The sequence below is a fragment of the Rissa tridactyla genome, chromosome 1 (genome assembly GCF_028500815.1).
Source record: "Rissa tridactyla isolate bRisTri1 chromosome 1, bRisTri1.patW.cur.20221130, whole genome shotgun sequence".
In the NCBI taxonomy this organism is placed as follows: Eukaryota; Metazoa; Chordata; class Aves; order Charadriiformes; family Laridae; genus Rissa; species Rissa tridactyla.
In genome coordinates, this window is record NC_071466.1 from 106,569,721 (window position 1) to 106,594,693 (window position 24,973).

The window sequence follows — 24,973 nt, forward strand, 5'->3', positions numbered from 1 at the left end:
ATTCTAGAGATGCAGTGCCAGCAAATCATAGATACAGAGAGATGGCAATAAATTAATTGGAGAGCTAAAAAAGTACTGGAAATTAGGAAAGATTATGAGATGGAAGAGATCAGCTGAGCAAAGTGAAGACTGAGAATGGCACGTCTTTCTTGCACTAATATGGTAATGAAATACAGTGAAGGCAGAGTGGGAATACTGATCTTCGCATGCTTCTAACAACTTCTTGCCATACGCGGTCAAATTTCTGTAAAATTGCTAACATGAGCTTTTACAGGATGAAAAGACCTTTATGCCAATATAAATGCATCTCTGGTGTGGAGCTCTGTCACTTCTGCAATGAGTTTCTAAATTGATACAGCATTACAGAGTGAACTGGGCTTTGGAAAAACTGGTAGCTTAAGTTCACCAGTGCTAGCTTTAGCCTGCCACCGTCGGTAGAGGACATGAGTCCAGGCAGGAGATCCAGGGCCCGTAAACACCATGTAATGCATACAGGGAAAAACAACCCAAACTCCCACGTCAATTGATGGGCTCTGGGCTAACATTACCTTTCAGAAACGAGACTTGGTATTATGGTAAATAGTGTCATAAAGTCTCTGTTCCTGACTGTTTTGACAGTCAAGAAAAAACAGATCTAATGCTTCGGATTATTTAAGAAGAAAATAGAGAGGAAAACAGCAAATGTTATCGTGCCTTTGTGACGTATTTGCTTCTGCTGCGGCTCTCAGAAAACAAGAGGATGAGAAAAAGTACAAGGAGGGTTGGCCAGGGTGATGAGAGGCATGGAGCGGTCCCCAGATGCACAACATCCAAGTAGGATGGGGCTCCTGCCGGATGGGGAAGAGTTGGCTGCCGGGCGTGATGCTGAAGGTTTGTGTGGAAGGGCGGTGCAGAGCGGGTAGCTGGCGGCTGGCAAGCTGAGAGCTGGGAGGCTTGGGTGGATCTCCCGGGCATTCGGTTCAGAATAGATCAGAGGAGACAGTTCTTCAGATACGTAATTAAGCTGGGAAGCTCTTTCCCACGTGAGACTGTGGATGCTAAAATTTACATCAGCTCAGGATGAGGCCAGGCAGGTTTGCAGAGGAGAAATCCACTGAGTGATACAGTTAAAAAACAAACCAACCTGTCTGGGTCAGAAAGTTGCTGAGGTGCGAAACACTGAAGGAGGCCAGGAGAGAAAGTTTTCTCCTTTTTCTTATGCTCTTCCCGAGGCGTCTTTTTGGCTACTTGCCCCTAGTGGCTTCTCCAGTTTAAAAAAGCCTTTAAAGGTGTTCCAGGGAGGGCAAGGGCTAAAGGAAAACAAGAATCAAGAGAAACCATCTGCTTGGGAAGAGCAACAAATGCAAAAAGGGGCAGGGGCGTGAGGATCGCACAACCCGAAGCTGAAGAGTCAGGGGCGCGGGGACAGCGAGCAGAGCACCAGGCAGCACCCCCTGCCTCCAAGGCACCCAGGGGACGAGGAGTGCTGCCAGGTGGGGACACAGGATGACATGCAGATGCAAATCAGCCCTGTGGCATCCTCAGAAGATGTTGCTAACAGCTTGCGCTGTCCTGGCGCATGGAGGAGGTGTAGGTGTGGAGCCATGAGTGCTAACGTGAGCGGAGGAGGGCAGCCCAAGCCTCATCAGGAGGGTTTTGGGGGGAAACTAAAGCAACACTGAGGTGCAAGGACGTGGCTGGAGGCTGGGCTGGCAAGGCATCTGTCACCCTACCTGGTTTGTCCTGACCCGTACCTGGAGTCCAACCTGTGCGTGATCCCCTGTTGAGGATGCCTCAGGGGCAGGAGGAAGCCAGGGAGACGCTGTGCAGCATCCCTCAGCTGCGGTGACACGGGGAGTTTGGGGACGTACACTTGGCTGGGGGTCCCTGGGTGGGAAGCGGAGGTGGAGGGGGCAGTCTCAGGATGAACTGTCTCAGGGCCAGTGAAATGAAGACGTTTTGCGTTACAGTCTGTGGGCTTTCTGGAAAGGCTGACTGAAAGGTTTTTTCTTTTCTTTGCAGTTTTGTGCTAATAAACCAGGGTCCCTGGCAAAGTTTTATGCTCCACACGATACTACATGCAAAGTTAGGGCAGAACCTGAGAAGGAAAAACAGTCAATATGATGATTCCAACAGACTATGAAGTCCCTGCCATATAGCAGTACAGGCTATGGAGGCTTGGCTTGCAAATTTTGGCAATGCATTTAAAAATTGATACCTATTTAGTAATCATTCTTCCTTAAGGAAGCACTAACCTATTGAGCCAGAAGATTTTTAGGCCTCTGAGATACACTGGTCCCAAAGCGGAGATAACTGCGGAGACAGTACTTGTCTTAAGCAAGTTTGACATCCAGTTTGCTTGCCTAATGCCCAAATTAGTAGCCTTATGGAGGGGAAAGTGGCGCTAAATGAACTCCGTTCCCACTCGTTAAGACCTGAAGAAGCAGGACCGCTCGTCGGTCTCTCTCCTTCTCCCCAGTCATCTCAACCCTAGCAGTCACAGGCTGGTGCAACTACTGGTGATGCCTCTGCCACTTGTGTAAGACACCCAAGTTACCGGTTCCCCCAGGGATGGGTTCTCTGGCCCCGGGCACCTCAGCGGTGATGTCCGCAAGAGCGGCGAGAGCCCAGGCTGGCTCCAGCATTGCCAGGGCCTTGGTGCCACCCAGCAAAAGGCCTGAGTCCCTGCGCGGGGCTCTGCTGGGCCAGAAGCGCTAAGCTGGGAATGAGAGTTATATTCTGTCCAGCAGGATATTGCTAAAAGCAGTTGGAAGCTGCTTTTTTGAGTATCTAATTTTTACCTGGACAGTTTCTCTTGACATTTCCACAGCTTTAACATTACTTTTCCCTCTCCTTTTCTGTGCATTGTTTTTCTGTGGGAGTCTTTTTCTCTTCATTGGTTTTGCTTCTGTAAAGGACTTCGCATAATGTTTTCCTTCAAATTGCTCCATTTCAAAGTTTTCCCTATATTTCAAACTTCCTAGTTGCTCTGTGACTCTGCTGTGTGGTTTCTAGGTCGTCTTTTGCTTTACAGTGTCCTTTTTCTCTTAGGCACTTTTCCTTGAGCAGCTCTACAGCGGTGATAGCGTGAAAAATCTCTGTATCCCTCTGTGTCTCTCTACAGAAGTCTAAAATATCAGTGAGAAAAAGAGAGACAAAGCAACCATTTTTTAATATAAAGTAAGGGCTATTTATTTATAGGATATTTATTTTCAAAAATTCCCTAATAACATGAAGAGAAACTTCACCATTTTATAAAAAGTATATGCTTATTTTTCTTCATGCATTCTGATCATACCACAGGCTTTCCACAAAAAGAACCAGCAATTATTTTTTATTTTTGTGCTGTGTGCCCAGAACAGCTACTGCACGACTGTTACCCTGCCAGGATTCGGTGCTGAGAAGGTGCAGCCTGATGGTCAATGGCAGAGTGCCCCTGGTTATACCGGGGGCTGTTGTGAATGGCAGGGCCTGGAGATCTCCATTTCAGGATGGGTTTACGTTTTGACTCACCATCAGAGAGTGGTATAGCGTTATATATACTCTGTTACAGGTATTTGGGAGAGTCCATCTCCTGAAGTCCTCTCGAACAGATCCTTTTCAACTCAAATGCTCGATTCCTAGAACAGTTTCACGTGTGTGGCACTGGGACTGATCTGAAGCCCACTGAGACCAGCAAGCGCCTTTCTGCTGGTACTCAGGCTGTAACCGGATTTAAAAAGTGACCTACATTTTTTGCTCCGTATCTCAGGCTCTCTTTTCGTAACTATCCATGGGTGGTCTAAATTTACCACTGCAGTGTGAAAACCTGAATCCATGAGCAGCGGTGGGTCTAGCTATTTAAACTGCTTTTTTGTCCTGATTTCAGAACCGTGAGTGAGACTTGCACTTAACAGTTTCCTCAGCGGAGCTAAGCCGGTGAATATTTCCTTTGGTGACCATTTCTGTTTCTGGTTCATGGCTGTACCAACAGGAGCTAGGGTGGGGATCAGCAAAAGAATGCTTTAGCGGGTATTCCTTATTTTGCTGACCTGTGTTTGCTATCCTGTCAGAAGCATGTTTTGCTTTCCAGTATAGTCGTGTTTAGACTGAGAGGCCTTTTCCACCTTGGAAGTTCTGCCAGTGGACTTCAGCCTTTTTTGAATTTCAGATGCGGGCAGATACAGATGGGCTTTCTAGAGCTGTATCTTGCCTTGCCACTGTTTTGCCCTGCCGCAGAGGCAAGTTAGTGCCAGTCAGCCAGCACCACCAAAGGGGCACTAGGAAAAGCTGTGGGACTGCAAGTGAATCCTCAGATCTCAGCTCTGTCACCCAAAGCAAGCTGGCAGGTTTATAGGTATCTGCTTAATATCTCAGGAAAGGTGGGAACTCCTTTTGAAGGTGGTATCGGACCTTTTGTCATCTCTTTTCCTTTCCGTATGAACACTCTTACATCTTATGTGAAGTATCGTGGAATTGTCATTTAAATTAGAGGAGCGATATTGCTTTGGAGCAGTTCCTGTTCATGCAGAAGAGGAGAGGGGGCTTTGGGAGTGAGGCTGGCTGTCGGGTAGGCACCGGTGCCTGAAGAGCGCAACCCATCGCTCAGGGCAGATGACTGAATGGCATCTGGCTGACCACGTCTGCAACAAATGGGACACCTTTGCCTTTGAAGACAGCTGAGACAAACGCTGTTTAAACTGTGTTTAAAATGGGCTTTGTTAATACAGAACTTTGGATTTAGCGCTGGGAAGGTAACGTGTGCTATTTGCTACCCACCTCTGTCAGCCTTTAGGATGGAGGTTGGTTTTTGCTGGGGGTGTAGCTGGTTAGACGTGCAAGAAACTGTTGTGGTTTCTGAGACTGGAGCAGATCAGCCAGGCAGATCAGCTCCTGCAACCCAGCCTGGGATTCAGGAGCTGGGCAGCAGTGGGCTGTGTACGAAGCAGAAATGCAATGCAGGACCTGAGGCCAGTGGCCAGTAGTGGTTGGTTCTGCGTCTTCCACCTGGGAGAGGGATTATTTCAGCATAGTAGAGTTCCCTGCGACTCTGCAATGCAATGCTCCCAGCAAAGAGCACAGTGATTCATCCACTAAATGAGCATAGCAAAAGCATTAGTGATTCACTGTTTGTGTTTTTTTAATAGGGGTATCTAGCACTATGCCCGATTTTTTAGTTGTGGTATTATAAGAAAACTTTCTGGAATGAAGAGAGTATTGTGTTAAAGTGTCTCCTCCTGCATCAAACTGTTTTCTTATAGGGCAGTTTCTCTCAAGGTAGAGATAAAGTTCCCAGAGAGAGCTGGATGGGAAAACTGGAAGTGTCTTGATCACATCTTCCAAGAGCACTGGATTATCTTTTCCTTAGATGCAAACCATCAGGGATGCAGGGGGGTGGGGAGGGTTGTTTCTCAGTTGCTCATAGTGGTTAATACCAAAGCACTTGATCACATCCCTGTCTTGAGCTACTGGTTTTATGGACAGGTGCTTGCTGCCATGAGTTAAGGTTTCATAAATTAGGCCTTTATATATTCTGCAAAATATTAACAGGTTTGCTCTCCCTGCACACTCTTCATTCGTTGCTACATAACAGCAGAGAGCAATTTAGGTCCCTGGCAGTGTATTTTAGTAAGACAGCAAATTGTCTGTGTTTACTTCTGCTATGTAATTCAGTAATTCTACTGCAAATCTTGGCCAAGTTCCTCAATAGCTGGGGCCTAAAAACAGGCTCTTAAATTCATATTTAGGTTCCTAAATAGAAGGACGGATTTTTCAAGTATTGAGTCCCTCCTGACTGTTAACTTTTTTGGAAGCCAGTAGGCTAGCAGCATTTTGAAAATCAGGCCTGCTGCTTATTCCCACACGTGTATGGGGAAGCCAAACAGTGGTTTAGACTCCTTTTAATATTTGTCTTTGTCGTATTGCAGTGCCTGTTTTATTCCCTGCATTGCAACAATTCCTAGCGGAGCTTATTCATGTTGACAGACTATCAGTTTGGATTGATTAAAATGTCCAGTAAAAAAGTTACCAGCAAGGCTGTTATTTGAAATCTTTGCTGGGAGATGAAGAGATGCACAGAATAAGAATATTTCTGGCAAGTCACCGGGTTTTTTTCATAAAAAGGCCAGGCTATAAATACCATCTTTCATGTAACATATGCTTCACTGCCTATGCGCCTGACAACAAACCTGAGTGAACTAGGGTTCATCAGAAAAGCTGATTTTGCCCTCAGTATTATTGGGAGTTCTTCTGTGCCTCTTGGTGAGGTTTTTCTCCCATGTGTCAGTGCAATAAGGCTTCCTTTCCTTTCTGTATATAATGTCAAGGCAAGTCTGATTCATTACTTAAGGGGCTGAGCTAAATTCTTTCCTCTGGACCGTTTTAAAAGAAATCGTTTAAGCCTCAAATGCTTACGCTGCCTGCAGCAGCAGATGTGTGAAAGAGTGGGCATTTGCTTTGCTTCTTGCTGCTCATCCTCAAGAAGAGGAGTCTCTCCTTAATCTGTGGGCTCAGAAGCGCAGCAGCAGGACTTTTTGACCTAAGATAAAACAATGACAAAACCATTCCTGTGGAAGCACAGCATGCAAGCTCTTCGGGACGCTTCTGGAATATATTACTGAGGATAACTTAGTCTTTCTTTTCAAAAGAAAATCATACCGATGCCTTTAGGGAAATAAAAAAAGTCTTGTGTGATGAGGGGAAAGGGAAGAAATTATTCTTGATAATATTTAAAAGTTGTTGAATTCAGAAGGCCTTGAATGGGCATATTCTATGTATGGTAAATCAGCAGAGCGATCTGGCACGATTGCAAAGGCGACTTTGAAAGAGTTTCTCATTTTGGTCTCAGAGATCTTTCATTTCTTCTGTTCAGGTGCCCTGATGGATCAAAATTTGCAGCATTTTCAGTAATAAATATGTCCTTTTTTTTCTCAAATGGGTGCCACTCTTGAGAAAAGAATTTTTTTTGTAAACACTGTTTGGCTGAGACTGACTGCGTGTTTCCCTTCCCCTTGCAGAGGCACTGCAATAGCTGGAATTGTTTTCGGTATAGTATTTATAATGGGAGTGATTGCCGGGATTGCCATCTGTATCTGCATGTGCATGAAGAACAACCGTGGGACTCGAGTAGGGGTCATCCGAACTACGCACATCAACACTATCAGTACATACCCAGGTAAGGAAGCAAAATAACACCCCTGCATGAGTGCCCGTGTTCATGGTAAGAAGCATATCGTTGGATAGTTACGGCTCCGCAGTAAATGGGGGACGTGAATACAGCAGCCGGCTCTTCTCAGTCCAGAGGGGAACAGCACGACTCCCTGCTGAGAAACGCAAGACGGCTCCGTGTGCACAGCGTTCGTCAGTGCAGCGCTCTGCCTGGGCTAATTTATTCAGCTCCTCAGTGGGCTAATGAGGTCTGGCGGGGTGCCATACTCACACAGCTGTATGGCTAGCGGTGCCTGCAGTAGCACGTTGGGACCTCGCTCAGGGCGATGCTGCATAGTGCAGGATAGACCTTCTCCCTGTGCCAGAGGCTCTCTGGCGACAGATCAGTTATTCTTCTTTTGTGTTCTGGTTCTTGTATTTGCTCTTGTTCACGTGGAGTCGGCTCCCTTTCATTGTCTGATACAATGGGGGCCTGGCATATCACAGAGAGGGGAAAACCTGGACAATAAGGTCTGTGGATCATAGCGCAAAGGCTTTGAGTGGTGCCATGTGGAGTCCAACGCAGCCCGAGCTGGCTGGTACTCGGCCAGAGCTCACAAACCCTGCTGGGTGCTGCGGGATCCCTGATGACTTCTACAAAGGCACCCAAGCGCCTTTGCGGTGTGTTCTCTGCTGTGTGTCCCACGAGGGACTGCTGGCTGGCAGGCGGTGCTGGATCGGAGCGAGCTCTCTGCATCCTCCTGGCACCCTGCCTGAAATGATAGGAACTTGGAGCGCGGCGCAGAGATGCTCACAGTGCCTTGGTCAAAGTTAGCTGAGATCTGGCGGTGCTTGTTAGCTCTGGCTTTTAGTGCTGGACGTGCTCAGCGCAGGCTTCTCTGTGGATTTACATTGGTTTGGTGTAATGTGTTTTTAGGTGCAGGGCAGCACCAGGGGAGGCACAGAGCTTTAGTCAGATCTGGCACTGAGCTAATAAGCTGTCACAGGCTCTGGGGCACCCCAGGGGAGAGTCACCTCCTCTCATGGGTCTGCTGCAGTGCAGTTGTGCCCATAGTGAGTGGGAACTGGTACATCAGGCTGCACCTGAGCTAGCTCTGTGCAGAGCCACCCTCTGCGACACACTTGCCAACTCGTGGCAGTCTAGGATTGAGGTACAGGACCAAAGGTGGTACCCCAGCCTTTGGGGTACATCCAAAGGTGGATCCGCACCCAGCCAGCTGAGGTCTGCAAGGCTCATTTGTCTGGACTCCCCACCATGTGAAAGTGGCCCTGTTGTTGAAGAGGAAAGCTGACCCTGGAAGCAGCATAACATTGTTTATGTAATGCAGCCACGTCTTTGCTCCAGTGACACTGTTAATTACAAATCTGGGAGCAATCGCCTTGGGATAACTTGAGAGTTCACTGCAACAAAAGGCAATGGTGTTTCACGGATGAAGTCCCCTCATCCCACTCTTAGAGATTCCCTGCCTTTATATTCCCTCCTGTTGCGAAGGTTGCAGCAAACCCCAGGTGCATTATGTATACTTACAGGCAAGCTATGCAATATTTATTATGTGTTCCTTTATCACATTGACTGCTCTGAGTGTCTGTTTTCTCTCTCATGCTCTTACTTTCTAGTTAAGCTAAAACCATCTATAATCATCCTTATCATTGCAACATTGTTTTGCATAGAGAGATGGGTAATGAAAGAAAATTGCAATATTCTCGGCCATGAGTTGCTGAAGAGCTATTTCAGAATCTAATAGTCGCTGCAAGCTGTAAAAACAAGAGCAAAATGAAGACTCCAAGGCTGTAGCCTTTTCCTCCCCAAGTCTGCCCCTGCAATGACTCACCCCTGTCTCTCCAGCTCCAGGAGTTTGACTCTGCATGCTCCCCTTTCCTGCTGCAAACATTAGTTCGAGCAGTTCTTCCTCTCAGCAGCAGCAGGATTTTGGAGGATGGGGAAGCTCTGAAATTATTTCTCTGCTCCCCGTTGTCATGAACACTTCTGGAGTAACGACTGACCTGGCTTTGGCCGCAGGATTTGTGATCAACCCTCCCCCCTGCCATTACCTGTTTTAAACAGGAACGGCAAGCGAGGGGATGTCCTTCCTTTGGCCTCAGACACAGTCGCAGATGGTTTTTCAGAGAGCTGGGAGTGCTTTACATGGCACATTGGGATTTGGGTCTCATCCCCTACCACAAACATCCTAGGTTTCTTTCTCCTCTCTATTCAAGTGCTGTTTCACTGCCAGTCTGCCTGAGGCATCTAGGAAGAGATTAGGAGAGCATCCATGATGACATGAACAGAGAAGAAGCAGGCTCTGGACCTTAAAATTTGTAGAGACTACTCTCATGAGGTCTTGATACGGAGCCTTAGGTTCCTACCGTGCTATCATTCTGCAGAATTTATTGTCTTCTTGATCACGGAATTCATCCTTCCTCTGTAAAGTTATTAGAAGTAGCTGAGAAAATGTTTTCAGCTGTTTGTGAATATTTATCACCATTTACAAATGGAGGGCTCTCCTCAGATGTCTCCATAGGGGTAAACACGGTGAAAGCTTTGTTCTTCCTCAGCCTGAGCCCAGGGAATATCCTGGGAAGATGTCCAGCATTTGCCCTGGAAGGTGTGACGCTGCTGTGCAGTGAGGAGCTTTCAGCTGTGTTTGGCATGGCATGGCATGACGTGGCACACATCTCCTGGGGATCCAGAGGGTGGTCGAGAGGTCTGTCGAGATCAGCAACAGCCCTGGATACACCATTAATTTGAGACGACGTAAGTCCATGTTGCTGCTGAAGGGGGTGAATGGGGATGGATCTGATAAAACCCAACCTTCCTCCCCTGAAAAAGTTTAGCTCTGTCACATCACCTTGGTATCATCTGCCATGTGGCCGCTCAAAACACTGTTACCAGCATAACATGTCGGTGGGCACATGGCTAAGCAGAGAAGGACAGGGCAATAAGCAAGGACTTGCATTGACATATAGCGACTATATAATGACAGCCTGAAAAAAGAGTGAGCGCATTTGCCAGGAGACTTTACATCTGTTGTATGGAAGTCTGAATGTCAACTAGGAAATACTTGGGGGCCTTCCTCTGAAAAAAAGATTTTTAACTATCTCTTCTTTTTTCTCCCATTTCAGTGGCTCCACCACCATACAGTTACGAATACGAAATGGAGTACCCAGCTGACCTACCTCCACCTTATACTCCAACTCCACAGACTTCAATACAGTATCCCCCACCCCCTCCTTACCCTGGATATTCAGGGAAATAATTACATGGCTTGACATGGATATTAACAGCCTGTTGAAACAGCCAGCACCATTGGGACAAATACTGTCAGCTCAGGGACATAGGATGTAGTTTGCATCAACACCAGGTGTTGGAATAACCTGTGAGGATTGCCATGGCCAGGATGAAGAAAAATACTGTCCGCTCCAGACCATCGTGTTTCATGATTAAACAACATGTGACCAAAGAAACAGTTCCTGTAAGTTAATGCCTGATGAGCAGTACTTTGCATCAGTGCTTGGCTTCAGCCGCAGCCCTCTACAGTGGGTGGGACCGGGGCTCTGCCCATGTAAGAACATGCAAGTGATGCAAACGGTTCAACGAGCTGTTCCCAAAGCGCAAAAGGCAGCGCATGGGGCTTATTCTGGCAGAAAACTCCAACTGTTGTCTTCAGGTGTCGTGCCTTTCCTTGAAATAAGGGGAATAAGGAAGAACAAGGAAGACTGAAGCTATTTTCAGTTTCTGCTTCAGGCTGATAATGCCCAATGATCAGCTGTGCATATTGGTCTGAAAAGCATATTACAAAGAGAAGTGCTGTTGGAGTTGTTTGATAACCAAAAAATGATGGATGCTATTTTTAGCCATGTGCAGGTTGTTTTAAGTGCCAACTTTTAAACAGTTTGGGACTAGTTTGTGGCCTCAAATGTAAACACAAAGAGCATTTTTATATGTGAAATACACTAATTTATAGCTGATTTACTTTTACCTGGACTTAAATACTGTATACATTGGGAATATGCTACAATGCTTTTTATATCAGCAAATGATACTTTGATTTTAAAAAAACAAACAAACAAACAAACAACTGAATCAGGAAATTCATAAGTGGGAGAAGAAATACAACCCAAATATTACAACATCATAGTTTGTCTTCAATTAACTCGCATAAAGACTATTTTTTTAAAAAACAAATCATATTGTTTACCAATAATAATTATACTCAGCCTAACCAAAGCAATGAGCAGAAAGACTGTGAGCATCAGATTACTTTTGAATGTTGTCCTGGGCATTTTAAAACTGTAAGTGATTGGTAATATTTTTTGCATTTGTCACACATATTGTTCAAAATTACTGAATCTCTACTATGTGAAATACAGGCCTTCGTGATTTAAAACGTTCCATATACTTATGGGGCTAACTGTAATTCAGCAGCAGCTATTTGATTTCAGAATAGAGCATCCGGTTACCTAAAGCATTGTTCTTCAATGGTAAAGCTAGTATTTTTCTCAGTTTTATATGTGAAACACAAAGACAGTGGTTCCCTTTGGGGATTTAAAAGTGACGAACGTCCTTAGTTTGAGTTGGGTAGCTGGGAATTTGAGAACGCTACAGCCAAAATTGCGGAAGGTGACAAAAAATATGGCACCGACAGTTTAGGACAGCTGTGGCATCAGGTCCATTTCAGAGGGAGAGACTGCAGGTTACCTCTGATTCTCAGAGATCAGAACATATTTAAATGTTTTCCAGCGTAGCCCTCATCTTATTTTCAGGTATACCAGCATACTGATGAATAAAAAAACAGCTTGCAAAAGGTGGTACCATATCCCAAGTGAGGTCAGCTGACAAGCTCTCGTCGACCCCTAGGCCTGATATTTTTGTCATTCAATGCTGATTCAGGGAAGAGCTCAAGCAACCTTTTAACTTTGAGCACAAAAGTTATTCAGAGGCTTTCTTGTAAACAAGACCTTATTGACTGTTCTTGCTCAGGGTTAGTAGTTGTATTTGTCCTTTCCAGGCTGACTAAGCTTATCCTCTCGAAACCTCACTTGAAAGCGCAAGCGGCCTCAGTCCTTGACGCTGTAAGTTCAGAAGATCTGTGTTGTGGCCCTTGGCCAAACTGAGCCTTGAGTCACCAGCCCATTAGCCACCTGAGCATTTGCAAACCAGTCAGAGGAAAACTGAGCTGTGTCACAGGTTTTAGTTGCTGCTCGTTCCTTGGAGTCTTCTCAAGGGAAGGAAAGTTGTATTCTCATTTCTGTCCCGAACATGTTATCTTTACAGCTATTCCTGCTCTGGGCTATGCCCTGTGACATTTCAGCTGGTACCATGACCTCTCAAGAGGTGGATATTCCTCAATTGAAATCCTTCCATGAAGGGCAACCTTCTGCATGCGGTATTTTGGCAGTCCCTACTCAAAACCATCTGCTAGGGTATTGATGTGCCTGCCAACATGGTGGCCAGCGTGAAGAACAGAATAAGCAGTTTTCTCTGCGGGAAATCTGTTCCTACCACATCATTCTACGCTAGTACCTCAGCACTTTCCAGGTGATCACACCGGATGATATTTCTGTGCCAAAAAGTTACCTATAGATAAAGAGTATTGTCATTTTTCCCATTCTTCTATTTCATTTCTTTGTGCTGAACATGCAGACAAACAAATCAAAGAGCAGTTTGTATTTGACGAGTCCAGTCTCCTGAAAAACACAGAGAAAGAAAACTATCCTATGGATCGTAAATCTTCCCTTAGAGGAAGAATTTCTCCAGCCATGAGATTTGTCAGAACAAGTTATAAAGCAGATTTCTTAAATAAAAAGGCATTTCTGGAAAATAACTAGAAGTCTTTGATCACAGAGTCCTCTGTTCTTCAGCTTTGCAACTGCATGTTGCCTCTGATGATACTGCACAAAGGTCACAGCGACCGAAGTACCTACAGTGTATATGTGGCTTATTCCAGGGGAAAATATGGAAATTGAGAATTTAATAGTGATAAAGAGCTGTTTGTTTGCTGTGAAAACACTAGTGAGGATGTTGATTTTAATATGTTAATTAACCTTCTGCAGATCTGCGTATGTTGGGTCATACCAGACAATGATTTTTATCTCAAAGGACATCACATCTCTTGTCCTTGCTGAGGACATAAAACATAAAGGTGTTGCCCTTCCAGCAAACCAGGTAGAACTTGTACAGAGAAGCAAGCCAGCTGAGACAGCCAAAGAGGAGGAGGGAGTCTGAAAGATTTATGAAAGTAAAGGAATCGAACAAAGTTGTTGCTGCATAAATGAGTGGGACCATTCGCTAATGCTAAAGTTGTATTAGTTTATATAGTTGAAAAAGTTGAAGTGTTATTATACCTTAAGTGTTATTTTCTTTGTGTGGAAACATGTAATTTGTTCAATACCTCCCTCCATATTCAAAGTTCCTGCAGTGCAGATACTGCTGGCCAGTAGTCATTTATTCTGTTTCACATGAATTCCTTGCAGATGAGTGGGTTAGTACAAAGAGTTTTTACTTAGTCACACCGACTTATTTCAGTCTCATGCCCTACATCATATTGGAAAATGAGAAAAAAATACCAGAATGTGATCTATGGCTGAGAAAGGCCAAGTGATCTTTTGCTTTTTTTGCTTGGCGGTGGACAATATCGCTAATTTGGGTGGTGAATGTAGCATTGCCCAGGGCAGTTCATATACTTGGACCAAATGCTACTGATTTTCTTGTGGTCTTGGGTTGCTATCGATTTTCTTGTGATCTCGGGTGGTTCTGCTTTTGACTCACAATTTCGAGGCTTAGCTGGGGAGGCAGAGCGGGAAGGTCACTGTGTCAGGAGTACAGGACCTGGTGCCGTCAGCCTTTCTCCGTGGTTTCCTAGTTTAGCACATTAGATGACTGCCTGGTTGCACGGGCGCTGTTATGGGTTGGAAGCAGCAGGAGTTGCAGGTGCTTACAAGGGCACATATGCTTGCATACACGCTGGTGCCAGTCCTCCTTTGTGGAAAAAAATACATTCTGTGTGATGTCTTAGTTAATCATGTATCGGGGATATTTCAAGCCATGATTCATTTCACAGACTTAATTTAATCTGGCATTTCTTTAACTTTTTTTTTTTTTTTCCCCAGGAAGAGCTACTTCCAAACCAGTTAGCTCTCTGACAGCCTACTGTTTCTAGGGTATATACCAAACAGCAGGAGAAATGTATTTAAGGGCTAATGACCCATTTGGGAGACTTTACAAATTAGGTAATAATCAGTTGGAGGAGTTAAAAGGCCAAGGCAAAGCCAAGGGAAGTTAATGTGCTAGGCTGCCATTACCTAAATGACACACTCCAATGAAAGAATCATTAATGCTATTATAAGCCTTTTTTAATTAATGAAAAATGTAACGATTTGCTTTTTTAATGTTGGTAACTTTGAAAGATGCAGTTTTACCAGTGTACTAGACCAGATTTTCAATAGTGCCACGATGAAAAGATTAGATTGCTCCACAGAGCACCTGGATCGATATTAACACTGCTCTTGGTATAGTAGAAATAGAGTCTTTCAATTTAAAGGGAATGTTCTTGAGACCCTTTGTGAAACCACAATGATATTTTTTGGGTGTAATGGGATAGTTCATAAAGCGCTGATGACTGTCTATTAGAATAGTACATGTTTGGCATTTTTGTATTCACTTTCATGCTGGAAGCTCTCCAAATACTTTAGTAACTAGAAAAATAATTATTTTAGTCACCTTGGAATAAAACACAACAGGTATTTAACAGCACACAGTAATAGTATGTAACACCCCGAGGCAGAAATTGCACAAAAGATTTAAGAGAAATTGAATGTATTTCTTCAGTTTCACTGAAATGTCAGTGCTTGGACAAAACACCTTGAGAAAATAATGACCAAGACCTTACATCAAGTGGTCCCCATTATTATTGTCCAGTGGCTACCCCCAGTCTACGGGTGGGTTTTATGTTGCAGCAACGTTTGAGGTCAGAAGAGCAGATCCCTGGTCCAAGCCTGGATTCCAGTGCACCTATTGTAAAAACACCCTTCCCACCCCGTCATGATTTTGGTGTGCAGCCAAAAGAGATGAACACACAGAGGACTGAAGAAGGGAGGGGTGATGGTACCTCACTTCACAAAAGGGAAGGAGACGGTGAGAAACAAGATGGTGAAGGCTTTTTGATTGTGTATGAGCTACAGAGGACGGCTCGCTGGTGCTGCTGCCAGTGCCTGTTGCTGTAGGAAGTGGGAAAGCAAAGAGCACAGAGTGCGCTGAGGAGCGGCCATGCCATCAGGAGAACAGCCCAGAGAAGGATCCAGGGAGCTCTGGCTCAGAGACTTTGTAACTCAAGGTGCTGGAAGCAATAACTGGAGCAGAAATGTTTATCTGTCTGGTTTGCTGTGAAGATTAAATGGTCAATATTTACACAGCACTGGAAATGGAAATGGAAAATGTGAATTATTTTTGTTATGCTATGCACTATTAGTATTTTGCGACCTTGGAGGAGACTAGGAAAGGGCAGCCTTGGGATGCCATTGCCATCACAGTGATGACTAAGAATGGACTAAAGCCAACAGAAACAAAAGGAAAGCCAAAGACTTAGATGTTTCTGAAGAAGGTGGGTTTTTTTTTTTGTCAGCCTGGCATATGGAGCCGGTTCCTTCATGGAGGCGAGCTGGCCTGCTGCCAGCGAAGGCAGCTGATTTGAAAGAGCCAAAGGCTGCAGGAGGGAGGCTGAAGTGGGAGCTGTGTAATGCAGGTTTTCCCCAGGCCTGAGTCTTCACCTGAGCCCTCTGCTCACGCACAAGAAACCTGCTGGGGGGAGGGGGGGCGCTTCAAGGCAGTTTTCCCTTCTTGCATTAATGCCAAGCTGGCCATTCGTAGCCCATGACACAACGCATCTTAGCCCTTCACAACACATCTATGCTACGTTCATTTTCAGGAACACAGGCAAAACCATTTTATTCATGGCCAGTAAACCACCCCCAACTTTCTCTCATTAGATCCCTCATTGTATTGATGGGAAGTCCTCCTTTACAGGAACTAATCTGAACGCTGGTACAACCTTCGCCAGTTTATCCAAATTGCCTTGTCTTTTTTATATTAACAGCATATTTACCGGTGACTCATCTCAATTACCCTTATTTTACATGCACCCTCAAGATCCCTCAGGGCTGTGTCCTTCTTTTACTGCTGCTTTGCCAAAGAGCTTTTCCGAAGAGCGCTGATCACAAGGAAACACTTTCCAAGCCCTTGCCTCCCTGCACCACCACGGTGAGGAGCGTCCCGGGAGGGGCCTGGCTCTGAAAGAGTCAGCCCAACTCTAGTTTTAAACATCGCCTCCTCTTCAGGGAAGGAAGGGCAGCTGTCCGGCAGCCATCCTGAGATCACCCTCAGCCCAAGCTTTGCTTGTGATGAAACTCTTGTGTATGTGGTCAGTAAGTTTAACAAGAAGAAAGGGAAATGGACAAAGAAGTCATGGCTACATCTGCTTTCTGGTTTAGCTCAGGTCTAAGGAATGTCTTTTTCCCTGTGTATTGTCAGCTATCAGGTTGATAGTATGTCTCCTCTTCTCTGAATGTTTCTGTTTGCCTTCACTGGAGAGCATCTTTAATGGATGGGGAGGGTGCTCTCTGGCCATCTGCGCAACTGCAAAGCCAAGACGTTCCCTGGGGCTGCCTTGTGATTTCAGTACCTGTAGCCCCCTGCTTCGTGTCTGGACCTTTGTGAACAGTCACTCAACTGGGAAATTGTTTTTACCCTTTTTGTTGAAGTGTAATACACTTCCTGTCTTAATTTTTAGATGTCTAATGTTCTTTGGTCTTACACAGGCGGTAACTTGTTGGTGATTAGTCTGTGCTTAATTAAACAAAATGTTCATCTGTGGCTGGGAATCCAGTGGACCTACGTAGTGGGACTCAAACACTTTCATTATACCCTGAAGCTTGAATAATAACTCGACAACTACAGATTATGTAGATTGTACGGCGGGATATGCAGAACATACAGGTGGAATAAATCTGTGTATTTGTGACTGGCCCTTGTTTGAGGCTGAGTATCATAGCAGTGAGCTGCTTTGTTATGGTAATGGGCTTGGGGTGGCTGATTGCTTGCCAAGGCATGAAGGGATACCAGGGTACCTGCCATTTATTGACAGGCAAGAGACAAGGTTGCTTCTGTACCTGCTACCTCACATAACAAGAGTTTGGGAAATCAGCTGAGGCTGCCCTTGTCAATTATCATCATCATTATTTCTGTGTTTAAAAAACAAGGCAGAGTTCTTCTGGGCATTCATCAAAGAATTGCTGTGGTAGTGCAGCCTCCACTACCGTGCCTCAGCTGAGAGCTCATCAGGTAAGTTCTTGAGATTTAAGAATGAAAATAAATACATTATGTGCTGCATTGCTGTTCTTCATTTGGTGGTGCTCTTCCTCTGAGGTGGAGGGTGGGGGATTGGCCGTCTGATTCAGGACTGGGAAATCAGTGGATACACGTTCAAGGCCAGGCTGGATGGGGCTTTGAGCAGCCTGGTCTAGTGGGAGGTGTCCCTGCCGATGGCAGGGGGTTGGAACTAGATGGTCTTTAAGGTCCCTTCCAACCCAAACCATTCTATGATTCTATGTGTGTGTACACATAGTGATGAACTTGGAGATAAACCATCCTAGCTGGGTGATAGATTTGGGCTCCTTACCCACAAACTATAAACCCTATTTAAGCAGGCTGTCACCCACAACCCTTGCTACACTAGCCCTATATATCCATCTTCATAATCTACAAGAGGCTATGGCAAGTTGTAAGTGGTCCCTGTCACATCTGAGAGACTGGTAGAGTAAAACAAAGTTTCCACCAGCTCTCACTATGTGATTACAACCAAACTAGGGCAGTTTAGCAATCCTTCCCTACTGGGGAGGGCTTCCCTCTCCCACCCCGTGAGTCCTCACACCCAGCAGTACAAGTGGCTGCTCCCTGGTTCTGCAGGGCTTGGCAAAACAAATGGGGACGTGGCAGTCAGTCAGCTTGGCAAGAGCCAATACTTACTTGCATTAAAATCCATCTGGTTGCTGGTGTTTATCGGGGATTGTAATTTCTGGTCAGCTTCAGTGAGTGAAATTGAAGACAAGCTGTGACTAGTGATGCGGTGCAGAGAGGGGATGCCGTATGTCTCGAAGACTGAAGTCCTGCAGAAAGGTAAGACTGACCTGATAATCAAGAAGCCTGGGAAAAGTCACAGCATAAACACGTAGGTTTACTGATGCTTGTCTTTAAAGCCAGAAGAGTAGCATCCTGATGTCCCTATCCCTTCCACACCTGTCATACTCATTTAAAAAAAGATCAGGAGCCCAATATATGTTTTTTCTCTAACTGGTAAGTGCAGAGGATTTCCTTTTTGAGCCTGATCTACTCAGTGGTAAGCTTGGACAATGATCCTTCTGACACCAGTTGGCATAATAAAAGGGGTTGATTTAGATCTTAGATCTTGGCTTAGGGCAGGGGGGTTAGAACTAGATGATCTTTAAAGTCCCTTCCAACCTGAACCATTCTGTGATTCTATGAAAACAAAGCATCCCACTAGTAGGAGCTCAAGATTCACTGAAGTTTTAAAGCACTTCTCCATCTGTGGATGATAGACTTACTTTGATCATGATAGTCAAGGTATCTGATGAGAGTCAAGGTATCCGATGAGGTATCTGACAACAGTGATCGGTTCGGTCTATGACAGAAGAATAATTCTGGTCTAGACAGAGCAAAGTGTCTGGTTTGCCTGGTGCCCTGTTCACCATGACCATCACGTAAGACTTGCATGATGAAGCTGGGTTAAGGCAAGTGGGATCAACATCCAGAAATACACTTATTTTATATCAATCTGATAAGCTGGTATTTTCAACCTTTGCAATTGAAAAGGGCAATTAAATCTGTGCCATTTGCTTCTTCCATGCCCCAGGAGTAAGAAAGCGGAGTACAGGCTGACCTCTGGCAGTAGCTCTGCCTGTCCTCGCCCTCCTGCGGAGCCCAGTGACAGCGCGGACAGAGGGAATGGGCACAGCTCCAAGCAGCTGCAGCCTTGGGAACTGTTAGGCAATTATATGACCAACTCTGCAATCTCCAGACTGTTAATTTTTTAGACAGTATAGGGGTTTTTTGTGTAAATCATCTTCATATCTGGGTGCCTACCCGAGGGTTGAGAATATTTTGTTTGAATTTCCGGCTTCTGAAAAAAAAAAATCCTCTTTCCTGTACCAATGATATATTACTATGAAAGGCCAATTGCAGTGTATCTAAAGGCTAAGCAAACAAAATGATAAATCTTCCCTGGGCTTCACCTGAGGACTTCCTCACTTCAGGTAATTAGGTCCAGTCCACCCTGGGCACAAGGGCTCGAAAACGACAGCCAAGGATTTCTGCTAAAAGGAATTTTTCATGCTGGGCAGTGCGAGTGACTTTGGTGCCGCTTCTTTAAAATTTGCATACTGGAGTCTGTAAATTAGAAATATTTCATTGATCCTGGTTATGAAAAAGAAGCAGAACAACAGAAGGTAAGGGAAATTTTCGAGCACAGATAAATCTTTCTGTTCTTCATATCTTGGAGGTCAGTGTTTAAAAGTAAGAAGCTGTAGATAAAGATCTTCAGCAATTTTCAGTCTTCTCTTGCCTATATATTTCCCAAGTGGCTGTCAAGTGTTATTTCCTCCTGGTGTTGTCAGCTTCTATTGCCTGGTACATGATATATATTTTAATTGACAGCCAGTAACCACCATTCCAGTCATAGTGAAAACGGTATTTTACAGCCAGCGTGGATGGAAGTCGTAGCTTGAGGATGTGTCGGTTACTTGTTGGAAATATGAATAATTGATACCAAACATAATACCTTTTCACAGTCTCTGTTTATTAGAGACAATGCAATCACAAAATAGCATTTTTGGGGTTTTTTTGTAGTTTCCCTTACATATGCTTTGCTAGTTTCCGTGTAATTCAGGAAGAAAATTACTCAGCATCTAGTTAGGGTCTGAGTGAAGACCTGAATTTAGGAATTTAATAAGGCACGACAAAATACTCGGTTTTGCCCACAGAAATACTGAATACAAGGTCAACAGCTAAAGTGTCTTGCTGGCGTCGTTCATTGAAATACGCGGGCAGGATTTGGGGTCAGGCCTGTGTGGCGACGTAAAAGTGTGATTGTCAGGTGTTGTAGCCCCCCTGAGAGGGCAGCAGAGAGGACATGAGATGCAGACCCGCTGTGGGGGTCTGCAGAGACTGCAGCACAGCCCGAGACCGCTGCTGTCCTCACCCCGCACCTTTGCTGCTGCCGTTACTCATGTCCTCACAGGTAAATTTGAGCTGGCGTGGCGAGTTGAGTGAGAGCTGCTATCCCACAAGGACAGCGTGAGAACAGAGTACGGTGGGAGAAGTAATGCCATTTAAAGAATCCTTTTCATCTGAGCATCCATTTACATGGAAGATGAAGCTCCCGTGGTGTATTTGGCTTCACTGCTTATTAATATGTTTTCTGTTACCTGTGGGGTATTGCTGAGCTTGGCTAAGGCTCGTCATTGCCTTTCCTCGCTGATCTTGAAATCTAATTTTTCCTGGACTGGAGTGTGTGATACAGAGACTTAACTATATAAAACATTTTGCTGAGACCAGGCCACTGACATCAGTTCTTGTGATGACTGCAGGCCACCAAGCCTGCCCTCAGACCCTTTGTGGAAGGAAGCATCCTTACCCTTGTGCACGCTGCAGGGGCGTCATCAGGACCAGAAGGAATTTAGAACCATCTAAGTGGGTTGAGAGTCCCCCCTTTTCTAATCTTTGTTCCTGATGTCGTAGGTTATAATTTGCTTTACAACAGACAGCCTACAAGAAAATTGTCTTTTTATAAATGAAGGGTGAATATGAGTTGGGTAGGATGCTTTTCTGTAATTTGGTTTGTTTACGCTGACATGAGCAGCTGGTCTGTGCTTTTGTGAAAAGGAGGGGTTTTTCCCCTTTGTTTTCCACTATTGTTGAATGCTGAATAAACTTTGACAACCTGGAGGCAAAAGTAATGAAACCACTGTAACACAGGAAAACTTCCCACCTACTCTGGGTTTGTAGTCTACTTGGGCTTAGACGGCCTTGTCTCCAAGTTTTCGCCGGTTTTTCTCTGTCTTCCGTATCCACCCAGAGGGCTTTTCTTGGCAGATTTTGAGGACTTTCCAGAGTTTTGCTGGGAATACTCAGCAGACCCATTGAGGGCACCATGCAAGAGCCCCGGGCGGGAAGACCGCCGCCTGCCACACGGCTGCCCGCATGCCCCGAAAGCCTGATGGGTCTGGGAAGGGGCAGAGAGGTCTTCAGCTCAGGTGCTGCTGATTGCCTGCTCCTTGTCGTAAATTAATTTTATCTTTGAAAGAGATTTACTGCGTCTCTGCAGAGCTTTCCAGAAGATTCAGATTTACTGCGCGTGCATTCGTATTTCTGTCCAGGAAATCTCCAGGCTTAAATAAAGTTGCTGATAAAAAGGAAGAAAAAAAAAAGATGTTGTACCACAGGCTAAGCTAATAACCAGTCCTAGTTATTGCAAAATCAAGTAGAAATAAGAGTCGGGGTTGTTAGTTTTAATATTAACAGCAACTTCCCTTTCCTCAGCCACACTCTACAAACAACAGGAGTCGCTCCTCCCCCCCAGCTTTTCAGTGAGATAATTAGCCGTCTCACAGCTTCAAAAAAATAGGCAAATACCCATCTTTCACATAAGGAAGATACAGTTTTTTAAAAATCTCAACTGAGATGAAGAAAGGAAGGGCTCCCTTCCCATTTAAACCAGAACCAAAGCTGTAAGTTCCATTTTTGTGCCAAAAGGGATGGGTCCTGCTGGCTGCTCGGTTGCAACAAGGCCTGTCAGCGCCTCGCTCTCCGTGGCAATGCCATGGTCATCTGCATTTGGTGGGGACACTGTGCGATGGGGTCTCTGGGGCAGGGGGAGAGGATGGAGCAGGTCTGCACTGGCCCCGCACAGCTGTGGCGTGGGCTGGGTGCCCCCACCAGCCCCTCTCCTTGGACTGCCTCCATCCCTGGCGGCTGGCGCCTCATATCCAGCTGGGATATGCCAGTTTCTTCACAGAACATTGCCAGAAATGTGAGTTTAATGAGGCTGAAGTCTGCAGGTAGTTTGGAAAATTATCTTTTTAAGTCCATAGTTGATTTTCACACATCAGTTCCCTCTCCCTTTCCTCTGAAAGCTGCCTGTTGAGGAAAAGTATGAGCATGTGAGTAGGTCCCTCGGCCCCAACTGTTCTCATGAGTGTAATTCCTCCTTGCTGTAGGGTGAGCAGCTTTGAGGCCTTTGTTTTTCTTTTTTGAAAGAGGATGGTGAATGCGCTGACAGGTGAAATCCCAACACAAGATGACTGGATGATCCACAGATATGGCCCTGCATTGTGTCACATCAAAGCAAGCACAAGAAAATACCAAAAAAAAAAACCCCTTGCACGTGGAAATACTATACAGTGAGACCTGTGCTCATTTGCTGTCAGCAGGCAGTCTGCTCATGGGTGCCCAAGCCCAAATCGTGGCAATCCCCAGAAGGAATGACGGCCAACGCATGTTTGCTCTGGCAAAGAGCCCTCATCTCCTGCAGAGGAGGAGATTTGGGGGCTACCTGTCATCCAGCATTCAGTTTTCTACGCCATCTAATATCTTCTTGCTGACTTCATGCTTCATCTTGAGCTGGAACATTCCTATTTTACTTTAATAACTGCTTTAGTAACTGAGATTCCCCCCGCTCTTTTTCTCCACTCCCCAACATGTAATTAGGGTTTCTGTTGGCATGAGGATGCCTCATTTAGCTACTTCGCGCTGTTCTTCCCAAGTGGGAGTAACCGTATGGGAATTAAGTACCTTATACCATAGTTACAACAAAGGGAAGTTGTGCTGCTTCACAGGTACTGTCTACCATTTAGTTGTAAATAATTCTCAGAAAGGCAAGGAGCCCCTGTACATCCCTCTTAAGTTACTCTCCAAGGCAGCGCCCTTTCCCTTTTTGGGGACCTTGCAGGCACAAACCTAAAAAAAGCCAAGATGATAGCACAAAAGCCATCTCCTTGCCTTAAATGTTTCTTGACTCTTCTAGTGAAAACAGTGCAGAAATAACTAGGATCTATCACAGAATTTCAGAATTAATAGACCGCATTTGTTATCACTGATAGCAGTTTATTGTGGATTTTTTTCTGTAAGCTCCCCACTCCTAGAGGGTGCTGTAAGAGGAGTTTGGTGAGGCGCAGGGGTGCTGGGGGACAAGGCGAGTAGTGGAGTAGGCAGAATCCCTCCGTTCCTCCAGAGAGGCGCTTGCCTTGTTTGGACTTCATATTCCCATGGTTATCTCTTCTTCCAGAGCCAGCTCAGCCTCCAGTGGCTTTGGGTTGATACACACCAGATGAGATCTTGCCCCCAAATACAAGATAGGACGCCATAACAAGCACAATATAAGTCAGTCTCTTCCGTGGAGTCATAGAACCATAGAATCGCCTAGGTTGGAAGGGACCTTTCAGATCATCTAGTCCAACCATCAACCTAACCCTGAGAAAAACCGTCACTAAACCACATCGCTAAGCACTATGTCTGCCCATCTTTTAAATACCTCCAGGGGTGGTGACTCAACCACTTCCCTGGGCAGCCTGTTCCAATGCTTGGTAACCCTTTCAGTGTAAAAAGGATTTAAACTTAAACATGTGGGGGTTTTTGAAAGAAAAATGTTCTCTTACCCATTTTTCGAAGAGTGGGTAAATTCTTACTAGGTGGTATTTCCCAAAGGGCAAGATGTTATATCATTATCTCCAGGCAGCTGCTGTTTCTCTGTTGTATGAAACTTTGGAGAAACACCTGGGATAAATAGCAGTCTTTAAGAGAAACACTGTGCCTGTCATAAATGGGTATGGGTGGCAAGCCTTGCCCGCCACCAGGGCACAGGAGTGCCTTTTGCAGGGCAGAGAACAGACAGCGTACAGCATATCTACCCACCACCAGCTCTGAATAGAATCCCAGTACATTTATTTTAGTCATCGTTTCTAGCAGGGACGGTTAACTCCATGCCTTTAAAAAAGCACCCCTAAAGTTTAGAGGATGAAGAGCTTCTCTCATGCTTGACCCCGTTCTTGTCACCAAATAACAACGGTGCATTTCAGGATCTCTGCAGAGCTCGGCAAAGCAAAGGGTTTTTCAGCTGATGAAAAGGAGAGACATTTCCGTGAATGCCAGATAGGCATGAGGTGATGTAACCTCACTGCACTTTAAGGAGAAAGTTTGTATTTCAGAACCTCCTTTTTTTTATTTTTTTTATTTTTTTTTCTAATATGGATTCCCCACGGGATTTCTAGAATAGGAGGGATTCTTATAAATGAACTGCTAATGACAGGTTTCTATGAGTCAGCACACGTGGGCAAGAGTTTTTGGCATCCAGGGCAGGCTGTCAGTGTGGCAGTCATCTCCCCAACCCTGACCCAAACATTTCTGCTCCTTGCCGCCGAGATGGCAGCATATCTGGGGCTGCCTGCCTGACGGTGCTCCTGCCACTGCCCCCGGCCCCCAGGCGACACCCCATCCTCCAAGAGCACCCTTCAGAGGGGTCTTTCATCTCTCCCCCCTCTGACCACCTGGGCCACTGCCCCAACGCCAGCAGTCCTTCAGGTGCTCCAGCCTACGCAGGGCACGTCTCTGCAACATGGACCCCTCTGAGGATTTCTGATCTGCTCCTCACTCTCTTCAGCAGGCTGGAGAAGAGTGTTAAGTCAAGGTTGAGGCATTCAAAGGCATGAAGCTGGGGTAACTACGGGGTTGCTGGTGACTTCAGGAGGGGCTGGAGAAGACCTGTACAGACCGGCAGGCTCCGGC

At 45.4% G+C, this 24,973-nt stretch overlaps 1 protein-coding gene across 5 annotated transcripts in view; it reads left to right on the forward strand.

Moving 5' to 3' along the window:
* Nucleotides 1–17,063, forward strand: part of CYYR1 (cysteine and tyrosine rich 1) — a 64,181-nt gene extending 47,118 nt beyond the window's left edge. For all 5 annotated transcript variants that reach the window (XM_054186785.1, XM_054186790.1, XM_054186768.1 and 2 more), the window contains 2 exons: nucleotides 6,975–7,132; nucleotides 10,249–17,063. In XM_054186785.1, the coding sequence (XP_054042760.1) occupies nucleotides 6,975–7,132; nucleotides 10,249–10,382 (292 nt within the window). In that variant the 3' untranslated portion in view covers nucleotides 10,383–17,063. The remainder of the gene's footprint in view (nucleotides 1–6,974; nucleotides 7,133–10,248) is intronic.
* The last annotated feature ends 7,910 nt before the right edge of the window (nucleotides 17,064–24,973 follow it).